Here is an 11,043-nt window from a genome sequence, read left to right as displayed (position 1 = left end):
TCTTAACCTTAAATATTGTGCAATGTTTACTTAAAACCATCTGAAGAGCCCTTAGTCCAGTCAAACTCTTTAAAGGGCACTGATATCCATCTTAAACTCTTCATAGTGCACAACGATTCTCCTCTCATAGTGCACTATTGCCATCGTGTGTCCTTCATAGTGCTCTACAATCCACCCTAAGCCCTTCTTGTGCACTCCGAGTTAAACTACTGTAAAATGTTTTTCTGGATAAGGGGCTCTCCTTTTTTAATATTTTTGCATCAACAGTCTTGACACCGACATAAAAACACAAAATCATTCTCTATTTTAGAACAGGCAACAAAGAGGCGTCCATTGTTAGTTTTGGTGCCTCGATAAAAACAGAGTTCAGGTTGTGTGGGATCAAAAACTGATAGTACTACCTTACATCTGCATGTTTAAGGAGCTTGTTTGCTTACTTTCTGATTAGAATGTTTCGTTTAGCTCCAGTTACATCTCCAGCCTCAGTTTTAGATAAAACTGACAATAACGACAGCTCCTACAGAACTTGAACTCAGCATTGAACCACATTTAAGTGCATAACACATGACAGCATCAACCAGTCACTGAAAATAGTGGTTTTTATGTCATTACTTTTTACATTTAAATTGATAACTTTTAAAGAAAGTAGGCAAGAAGTGCTCCAGTTAGCTGATTTCATTTTTTTTTTGTTTGAAATGATAAAGTCATACATTTTGGTGTGTTTGAGTAGATCCAAGCAGATTCTAGAAAGACAGTTTTGTATTTCTATGTTTTTTTTTTGACAGTTTTTGGCTGTAAAAACCTTTTTGTTGCATAAAAGTTGTCGTCTTGCTGCAGCCGCTGGAATGTGATATACTACGAACTGGAGTTGGTCGTGATGCTCCGTCAGAGTATTTTGTCTTTGGACAGGCCAGATTTTTTAAGTCTATCTTAATAATTTGCTCACATGTGTATTAAAAGAAGATTTGTGATAGTCATCATCAGCTCTTTCCTTTCCACATTTAAACCTGATGAATATCCCACAGATAGCTTCAGCTTGCCAAACATTGCTTTTCCAAACCTCACATTAATGCAGTGACAGTTAGGACATTTTACTGAAGATGACCTCCAAATAAAACATAATTTAACTGATTGTAGAGTACAATTTGTATGTAATCAGTCATAGTAATTTATTTCATTTTAAATAATTTTGCCTAAAATTTGAATGTTTTCCTCCTTTAAGTTCAAGTCTAATATTTTTCATGGAAAGGCGTCCCATATCAGGTCCTGTTAGGACCTGGGATAACATGCACACTCGTTGCTCCAGGTACAAGTGGAGTACTTTCCATAGAGGTTTATTGAAATTATATGAAGTTATTTTCCCCAAACTTAGAAGTCACCTTCTTGAAACTTTGAGGTTACTTTACTCAAATTAGAGTTAGGTTTGTGAAACTTGCAAGTTTACTTGAGCACTCAGTTTATAATGAAACCTTCACAATACTTACAGGCTAATTTTCCACAACTTGCGCCGTACTTTTTGCAGACTGGGCTCCATTATGAAGTGTTTGGTAAGTTAAATTGTTTTTTTTTTCTGTTCTTTCTCTGAAAAGTGCCCTGCAAGTTCTGGAAAATAACTTACATTTCTGAAAAAAACAACTAATACGTTCTGTGGAAAGTGACCTGCAAGTGTTGATACAATACCACGTAAGTTCCAGGACTGTTACCTGTAAGTCACTGAAAGTAACCTGTCAGTTCTGTGAAAATGCCCTGTACATTCTAGGAAAGTTACCTGAGAGTTATGAAAAGTAACTTATATGCTCTCAGAAAGGTTCCTGTAAGTCCTGGGAAACGTAACTTGCAATTCCTGTAGGAAGTACCCTTTAAGTTCCACAACAATGACCTAACTGTTATGAAAGGAAACCAATAGGAAGGTAACCTGTACGTTTAGGGAAAGTACAGGCTTTATTATATTTTATCACCTGTTTTTCACTAAACTGGTCTTATAAAATGAGCCTGTAATCAGTGCATTGAAGTAGACTTGAAAGAATCAAATCTTCCTACTAAGCAATCCGCCTCACACCCACTTGACAAGAGTGCTATTCATTGCTGAAACTCTTTACAGTTTGTACTGTTTTCTCTTGCTGACCGACCTGTAGTGCACCCAACAGTCTGCAAAGCTCCTTAAGGACCGGGTGTTGTCTGAGAATGGCACCAGAGAAACCGAGAGATGGGGACAGAGAGGTAGCGAGAGAGAGATAGGCAGAGAGAGAAAGGTAGAGAGGCGTGTCGAGGGTTACTGTTTCAGATTCGGTTTCCAGCGAAGACACATGAGAGACAGATGACTTCCACAGTCTGTGGAGTTGCTTTTCTGGACATCTGGTCTATTTACAGAATCGAGGGATGCATAATCAGAATATCCAAACTGACCGAAGCTGAGGCTGCCATCACTGCCGAAGAAGGCAGGAGGCGGCAGCAGCGGCTCTGGTTCTAGTAAAAAGGGCGTCACCGTAAACACGAGTCATCATGGCTAGGCTACAGCTGGACACCACGACTTTCCGTGAAAAACACACACACACACACACATACAGAGGACGGTGTCACAACCATACACAACCACACATACAGTCTCTCTCACACACTGATATTAATATGACAAACAGTTTCTCTCGCTTCTCTCTACTGAGGTGAGAAACAGAATCTATATCTCATAATTATCATGTCTTAGTAATCTTCATCGTAGCAGGGATGTGTGTGTCCTCAGTCTTTATACACACTATAAACATAGCGACACCCAGAAAGCTCAGTTCTGATTGGCTGACGGGTCTTCACGCCTCCTTCTTTTGTTGGAGTCTTTTATTTTTTCTTAAATACTGTCTCTGGTTGCCAGGTAATGGCAGCGTCCTGTAGCCCCGCCCCATTAGGAATGATGTGCAGGTGTGTTTGCAATGATGATACGTTCCACCCACCGACCCACAGGAAACAGTTTGTGAAGTCATCCCAGGGAGGGAGGGTGATTGGTTGCTCCAAGGCTGATGGCAGCGTCTGATGAAGATTGTTGCTGAGGTTTGAAGCACCAGGAAGGAGAAGGGAGGCTAACAGCACCTGCTGCTGGGAGTGTTTGTTTGCGTGTGTGTGGGAACATTCACCCAGCATCACAGTTTTGAAGGTGAAGCTTGAAGGATGGTGATGTCGATGCTGTTCCTTTAAAATGAAACTCTGTAATTTAACGCAACTGAAGATGTGACGAACATCTTTCTTTTGATTCATAGTAGCACATTCAAATAAAACAGCTAAGAGTCCAATCTATCAGTGGTAGCTGGTTAAAAGCATTAACCAAGAAGTGCAGATAAGGTCAAATATATCATTCTGTCTGCAGCTGGGAGAGGATCATCCAAATATGCTAAAGGAGAAAAAAATGCACCGCTTTCTTAAACGGTTGATGCATGAAATACATTTTAATACTATTTTCTGCAGTGATGCAGCAAGCTAATAATCAACAAATAATCAAAATTCAACAAATTTTCCTAGATTGTGTCTACCCACTGATCAACTTGAAGTTACATCAATAATTTAACAGCCTGGATGTTTTAAATGAAACATTTGGTGAAATAAGTTGCTTGAAGGTTAGTAAACAAGAACTCATATTCTACTTCACATGAATAAAAATGAATTTGTTGCAGCACCCATAACCCAAGGCTGCAAACATCTAACCAGACAAACTGACTTCATAGAAAAATTATGTTTTCTAACTTTTAAGTAGAAATAACAGGTAGAAATAAATCCTGTTTCTCTTTTAAATGAATCCGAATAAAGAAATAACTAAGGCACATGTGAGAATAACTAAACTAATAAATGTATGAACTTTGTGTTGGTTAACCTGTACTGATGTAATATAGAATGACTTTAAATAATAGATAGACGTTTATGGACAACAGGTCGACATCACCCTCTTTAGGCTTCTCGCCGAGTTTCCCTTGGTGCCGTTGACCCTGTTGGCCTGCAGTGGTTGAGGTGTGTGTAGAATCGTAAACCACACTCTGACCTCAGAGTCAGCATGTGTGTTTGTGTGTGTTAGTGTTTTTTGAGCACGCTCCTGGGCACCCATCCCTCGGCGGCTGGGGATTCACTGTTGGCCGGCCGATAAACCAGACTCTGACCCTGCTGGTTGGATGACAGAATCTGGACTTTCTCTCCTCGAAATACTGAGATCTCATCTTCGCGAACCGCCACAAAGTCCTGCAGCACCAGAACCAACTCCTAATGAGATAAAGACAGCTTTTAGACCCAGTTTGACTGGAAGGGACAATTAGGTGGAGAAAATCCAGACCTGGTCATCTTGCTCGCTGTCAGGAGGAGGCTGAGCGGCATGTCCGTTAGGGGTGGGTGGAGCCGACGGGGGTCGTCCTGAAGACAGCGGGCGGGTCGTAGATATCCCGCCCTCTTTTCTCTGATACTCAATAGGTGACTGGAGTGCTGTGATTAAAGAAGAGATGTTTAAATCCAGGTTTTATCTGAATGAAATTATCTTTAAAGCTAATCCAGCTGAATTTTAAGAGGATTTAATCAGAACATAATGTCATCATCAGCATATAATGGCATAATGGACTTTCTCTCTGAGGTCCCACCACAGCCTTTCAGTCAAAGTATAGTGACATACAAGCGATTAATTTAGGGACAAAATCATGGAAAATCTTTTGAAGTTATTTTTTCATTTTTAAATATATAAGTAAACTTTACGTATGAGTGAATAATCTATAAATAAAACACTTGGAAGTTTTAGGGATATTTATGGAACATTTGAGGTTAATGTTCTTACAGTGTAATATAGATTAATGTCGGATTATTTCTGAAGTTGAAAACATTTTTAAATGCTATAACACTTATGTGCTTTAAAATGACTTTGAAGATTGAATTAACAGTAAATTTGAAGAAAATATTACCAAGAGAGTGTGTGTTTTGATTCAAAGATGATTAAAGTTTGGTCTAAATTCATTTAACCAAGTTTTGAAGCAGATTTGATTTAATTGGTCTTTTTTAATAAAAAAAATACTCTGAGGTTTTTCTGGATATGACTCCACAGGTGACTCAGTTAGTGACTTTAACCATGAAAAGCTTTTAGAATTAGTTTTTAAAGGTCATTTTTAAGCCCTTTATAGGAAAATCTTAAACCAGAGAGTTTTAATCATGCAGAATAAAGATTCAATATATCACTTCTAAAGTCCAAGGAGATTTAATGTTTTTTCCACCTGACAGGAAGTTGTTTTGGGTGTCCAGCAGGGCGGCAATGTTCTCCACCCAGGTCGTCTTGATGCTGGCGGATGAAGCCTGCAGCGTAAAGCGTTCTGCTGATCCACGGGACCACAACACGAACTTACAGGGATCTCCATCCACGCTGTCCTGCATGGCCAGGTAACTAACCTGTTCCAACACAAACCCAACAGAAAACCATATAAGTCACTCCAACAAGTAACCTACTGGTTTCTAGTCACATCAGGTAGGACTTGTCTCACCTTTATGCTGTTTTTGAACTGATACCCAGGGTTGTTGGAGCCCTTTCGCAGCAGTTCGCTGAAGATGACGACCTGCTCAAACAGGAAAACTCTGCGCTCCTTGCTGCGCGATAAAACTCCCCCATCTTGCTCACAAACACAGAAGGTTTCCTGCTGCAGCAGCTTCCCCTGAGACGTCAACTTCCCCTGGAAAAGACAAACATGAAGAGTCAGACGAACTGCATGTTCCTAAAATCAACAAAATTCAGGTGAAAAGTGCTCAGATATGTTTATTTCTGATATTATCATACACTGTATTCACCTACTGTTTGTAAAGTCTCTTAAATTTAGCATCCTGCTTTAAAACAAGGAAAATTAGACCCATGCTAAAGCATTATTTTAACCTACCTACTGTTTTCTACCACCAGGGGGCAGAAATATGCTTTTAAATCTTCAAATAACTTCACATTCAGCAAAATTATCATATGATTAAAGCTGATATTAAATAAGTATACAATTTCCAAAGTATTGGTTTTGTAAATTAGTATTTTCAGTTACATCATTTGACGAAGTCTTCTACAATCATAAAGACATTTGGGCCCCTGGGGACGCAGCAGTCCACATGGACAGCAGTACCTCATATCCCTGCAGGCGTCCCAGGTTCATCATGTCGTTGCAGCGTTTGGGAACCAGTGACATTAGCTCCACTGCTTTCTGCAAGCAAAACACACACACACCGTTGTTAAATATTGCAAAGGTTAGCGATGCTCCACAGGCTGATGATTCACCATCCTGTATGAATCATTTATTATCTTCCTCACAATGCCGACTCTTTGTCTTCATCAAATCTTTGAGAATGAGACAAAAGCAGATGTGAAGGATGACAAATTTCTTCATATCTTTGTTCTGAACAAGTGACAAACATTTCAGATAAAAATACTTAATAAAAAACATTTATAAAAAATCACGGTAGTATAAACAGAAACCCATAAAAGTATCATAAGGTCAAGTGATCAGAAAACCTCTTAAACAACATAAAACACCTAATATGACAATGCAGCCATCAATAGGACACATACACCAACCAGTCATCAGGGAGCGAAACAGGTCCCTCCCTGGGTTTCAGATTATGTAATTCTATGGCCTTGTATAAAAATAACTTTTGAGAAATTGTGCAATGATTAACAGAATCAGCCTTGGGCTCACCTCAATCTCTTCACAGTCCAGACCAGCTTTGGTTGTATACTTCAGGAAATCCTGAAAGATGGAAAAACACATAATTTGATTCAATCAAAATCAGTGTTACAAAATATGCTAAATCAAACCCCTAATGTCAAACAAACCTAATTTGAAGGTGAGTAGATTTGACACAAGCATGTTGAAATGTTGGCTGTTAAACTAGGAAACAGTGACTCTGAAAACTGGTGTAAACGTAAAATGACACAACAACCAATGAGAAAATTCCTTAAAAACAGGACCTTATAACAGCTCACATCTAGACCAACAAGCCAAAACCAGCAGGTAGTTCTCCAATTATTGAAAACCTTTATACTAAGACCAGTAGGTCAAGAGTCCAAACTGAATAATCCAGAGTTATGTCCTCAGTAGGACCACCAGGTCCTGGATCAAGACCAGCAAGTCAACAAAACTCATGTCCTCGGTCAAGTGATGAGTAAAGATCATTGGTAGCTTGAGGTTTAATAGCAAAGTCATGCCCTAATTACAGCTCGCCTTTTATTTGACACAAATAATTATTTCAAAACTGTGAAACTAATCAGTAATCTACGGCAGACAGAGGATTCTACACTTACCTTTAGCAGCAGCTGGTACTTTGTGATTCTCTGGATGGGTTTGATCAAATAATCACTGATGGACATCCTGCAGCTGATTTCATGCTGGATCTCCTGCAAATGGACATTTAGTTCAATTTAAAGATACCATAACTGGAAAGAAATATAAGCAAAACACAGAACTGCTTCAGTTTGTTTCTTTGTTTTTGTGTCCAAATTCCTAGTTCTTGATCAGGAAAATTATCTTATAATCTATAATGATAAAAAAAACTATTGTGAAATTACCTCAAAGAAAGTCTCGTACTCTATAACGATGAACTCTGACCTTGGCTTGTTCTGACAGTAAACTATGTACATATGCAGTCGACGCTCCTGGAAAACAAGACAAACACTTTATCACACAAATTCAATTTCTAACAACTGACCAAGAAATGTTTGAAAAATCAGGGACAGAAAATCCCCACAAAGTTTGTTGAACCTGTCAATATATTACAATGGGATATTATAACCATTATTTACCTGACAGCTCTGTACCACAGAAACAGTGATGAAAAATACTCTTTGCTTTTGCTTTGATTAACTTTAGTTTTAAGAAAGGACGTGAGACAGAACTGGTGAGTTTAAATCAGGTCCTGTTTCCAAATTCCAAATTTTGTTTTAAATCAAAACCCTAAATTTCAAAGTTGAACAACTGGTTTCAGGAAGGCTGAGGGCCTCGGAAACCCATCAGGTTATGAGTCAAGACAAGATAATTCATGGTAAGGCACACAAAGACGATAAAAGTTACCTATTGTGAGCAAAGATTGTATCCGAGGCAGGCTTTTTCAAAATAGGGTCTGATGTGAAGCCCTAAAACCTCCAAATCAAATCCCAACTGTTCTCCCAAAACGTGCCCCAAATATACTTCAAGTAGGCTTCAGCTAACGTTTTACCAGGTCCATGTCTAGTCTTCAAGGAAGAAGGCTAAGTCCTGAGTAAAGATCCTTAAATTTGAGAGGTAAAGTTTCAAAATTAGAAATCAAGACCAAGTCAAACCTGTACTGAAGTCCTGAGTCAAGATCGACAGGTCAAGAGCTGAGATTATCAGGTTCCAATTCAAACCCTCAAAGGCTGATATCATGAACTGTTTTAGGTCCCAAATGAGGTCAATTTCAAGATTAAAAAGTTTCAAATATTGTAAATTCAGCAAAATTAGACTGAAGAAAAATTACTACTGTGTTAATTTTTAAGTGAAGTTGGATAAAACATATTAAAGTTATGGAGTCGCACGTCAGAAGTTACTAAAAGTTAATCAGAACCAATGTTCAGGATCATGTCTAACGGGTAAGTCAGCAAAGCACCAGTAAGACACCAAATTACTGTCCAAGCTCTAAATTATTAAGACAAAGTTTTTACTTCAATCTTACACAAAACTTAGATTCAACTCCTAGATTCTGTCCTGAATTTAAACCAAAAAGGTAAAATCAAGAACATAAAGCCATGTTTACAGTCCCACATCTGTTTTTCAGTCAAGGTTAACATAATTACTGAGAAGGTGAGAGTCAAGAAAAAGTTTGGAGTTGAGACCAGCAAGTTCTGGTCCTTTGTCCAGTAAGTCCAGAGTAGAGAACAATCAGTCTAAACCTGCTTCCCCTGAATTCAACTCAGATAAAACTCTTGGATTATTATTATATTATTATTATTATAAGTCTTACTCATCATGATTGCTCTTAGTGGGCTACAGTCCTTCAAAACAGTCTAGGTTTGTAGAACGTACGTGTCTAATAAAGAGGTCGGCCAGCAGGTCGTGGTTCTGGACACAGCGCTCCAACTCCACCAAGAAGAAACTGAAACAGAAACAAAACATCAATACCACACTGTCTGAACATTCGTCAAATTACATTCGTGTTGCTTTTTTCTTGAGGGACTGACTCGCGGTGCCAGTCATAGATCTGCTGGATGTTGCCGAAGACGATCTTGTCTTTGCCTCTTATGTCTTCTGGAATCCCTCTGACCTCCAGTCTGGACATGAAGCCCTGAGAGGTCCCATTTATTAAGGGTGTGAGTTCAGTTTTTGCACCGTGTTTCATATGATTAAGACTTCTTAATCAGGTGCTCACCTCAACAATCACGGCCAGGTCCTTCACGTAGTCCTTCTCTGATTGGATCATCTCATTAACAACAAACCTGCAGCAAAAATATCCTTGAAAAGTTCTATTTTTATTAATGTTTAGTTTCTATGTTTCAGTTAGCGTTGTGCTTATCTTACATTCGTCCCCTCAGTGCTTTATTTCTCTGTTCAGTGTCCGATTCATTGTATCCCTGATCTGAATCCAAAGCCTGAAGAAATGTTCACGTCAATATGATGTCCAGTTATTGTAAGCATGAATTTCTTGTGATCTACAGGCTGGTTTTAGATGTTTAAAAACCAAAGCATGGATGTTACCTCAGGGTTATTGGGGTCGTTGATGATCTGCATCGGAGGGGGGAGAGGGGTGTGGCTTTCCTCCTCAGGCTCCTCCTCCCCTCCACTTTGCCCACCTTCTTCCTTCTTCGCCTTCTTTATGTACAACACAGAACATTTTTTGCTTTAATTTGCTTTAATTCCATTAATTTTATTGTTTTAGGTATGTGTTTACACACCGACTGTGTATTCCCAGTAAGGGGTGTGGTCACTTCTGGCCTGTTGTCCCGCCTCCTGGTTCTGATTGGAGGCTTTTTCTGTCCGTCAGCTTTTCCTTGACTCAGTCTTCGGACGGGACTCGTCAACCAGCGCTGGAACAAACAGTTGTAAAGCAGACTGAATACAGATTGAATGTTTCTCCTTGTTAAAGTAGTGCCAATCAGAACTGCTAGATATTACCTTCAGAGTGTTTCCAGTTCCAGAGGCGGTGCGTTTTGGACCTGGAGATCCCACAGCACACCCTGGAGGTCCACTGACCCCATATACAGTGGGTGAAGTGGCACCTGACAGAATAGAAACAAGTCAGTGTTGCAGGCTTTGTTTTTTAATGTGCTGACTCAGAGTGAGGATTGATTTCTCACTTTGGCTGCTGGTTTGAATCGGAAGTCCTGAACCGTCAGAGCTGTACAGACTGGATTCTGCACAAAGACACAGAAAAACAGTTATTGATTAAATAATTTCTCTTATCTAAAAAGAACATCAACACATTAATGGTGAATATGGAAACAGAAAAAAGAAGATTTAATAAGCCACCTCCGAACCAGGCTGCTGTTCGCTGACAACAATAACTTCAATATGTTTAAAAAGTAAAATACAAAATTGAACAAATATAGAATCTGAAAAAATAAATAAATACAAAATATTTTTTATTCAATTTAAAATAGAATTTGCTGATTTTAAATAAATGAATCTGGCATTAAAAAATTAAAATACCCTTTAGCTAAATATGACCTCAGAAAGCAATTTTACTGAAGTCAGAGTACAACCTTATAGTTTTTCAAAATAAAAGTCTCTTGAAATAGTTTGGTGCTCAAAAATTTAAAACCTCTTGCTAAAACCTCTGTTTACTTTCAGTATCCAAAATCTTCTGAAGATAGAAATAAATTAAAATAAAGAAATTAAAGCTAATATGAAAAATGTAGAGAAACATTTTGGACATGTAAGCTTTTTCAAATACATAAAAAAAAAACAGTTAAGGACGTCATAAAGTATTTAGAAATAAATATAAATAGGATCCACAATGATGTTTAAGGAGGTTAAAAGCTTAAAAAGGAGAGTAGAGGAAATCCTACCAAGTTGTGGACACAGCAGGAATCATTTTAAATGAGAAAAGCTGAAGTAA

At 38.5% G+C, this 11,043-nt stretch overlaps 1 protein-coding gene across 5 annotated transcripts in view; it reads right to left on the bottom strand.

Moving 5' to 3' along the window:
- Nucleotides 1–3,415: 3,415 nt before the first annotated feature.
- LOC124861390 (kalirin-like) overlaps nt 3,416–11,043 on the bottom strand; it is a 47,199-nt gene continuing 39,571 nt past the window's right edge. For 4 of the 5 annotated variants that reach the window (XM_047355101.1, XM_047355104.1, XM_047355103.1 and 1 more), the window contains 16 exons: nt 10,283–10,339; nt 10,101–10,204; nt 9,881–10,012; nt 9,684–9,797; nt 9,507–9,577; nt 9,358–9,424; nt 9,170–9,273; nt 9,015–9,084; nt 7,544–7,630; nt 7,280–7,372; nt 6,675–6,725; nt 6,105–6,182; nt 5,490–5,675; nt 5,226–5,397; nt 4,307–4,452; nt 3,416–4,236 (listed from right to left, as the gene is read on the bottom strand). In XM_047355101.1, the coding sequence (XP_047211057.1) occupies nt 4,051–4,236; nt 4,307–4,452; nt 5,226–5,397; nt 5,490–5,675; nt 6,105–6,182; nt 6,675–6,725; nt 7,280–7,372; nt 7,544–7,630; nt 9,015–9,084; nt 9,170–9,273; nt 9,358–9,424; nt 9,507–9,577; nt 9,684–9,797; nt 9,881–10,012; nt 10,101–10,204; nt 10,283–10,339 (1,718 nt within the window). In that variant the 3' untranslated portion in view covers nt 3,416–4,050. The remainder of the gene's footprint in view (nt 4,237–4,306; nt 4,453–5,225; nt 5,398–5,489; nt 5,676–6,104; nt 6,183–6,674; nt 6,726–7,279; nt 7,373–7,543; nt 7,631–9,014; nt 9,085–9,169; nt 9,274–9,357; nt 9,425–9,506; nt 9,578–9,683; nt 9,798–9,880; nt 10,013–10,100; nt 10,205–10,282; nt 10,340–11,043) is intronic. The other variant, XM_047355102.1, reaches the window with a different exon arrangement.

Source organism: Girardinichthys multiradiatus, chromosome 24 (assembly GCF_021462225.1).
Source record: "Girardinichthys multiradiatus isolate DD_20200921_A chromosome 24, DD_fGirMul_XY1, whole genome shotgun sequence".
Classification (NCBI taxonomy): Eukaryota; Metazoa; Chordata; class Actinopteri; order Cyprinodontiformes; family Goodeidae; genus Girardinichthys; species Girardinichthys multiradiatus.
Note: the sequence above shows the minus strand (reverse complement) of the source record. Positions and strands in the feature narration are given on the sequence as shown.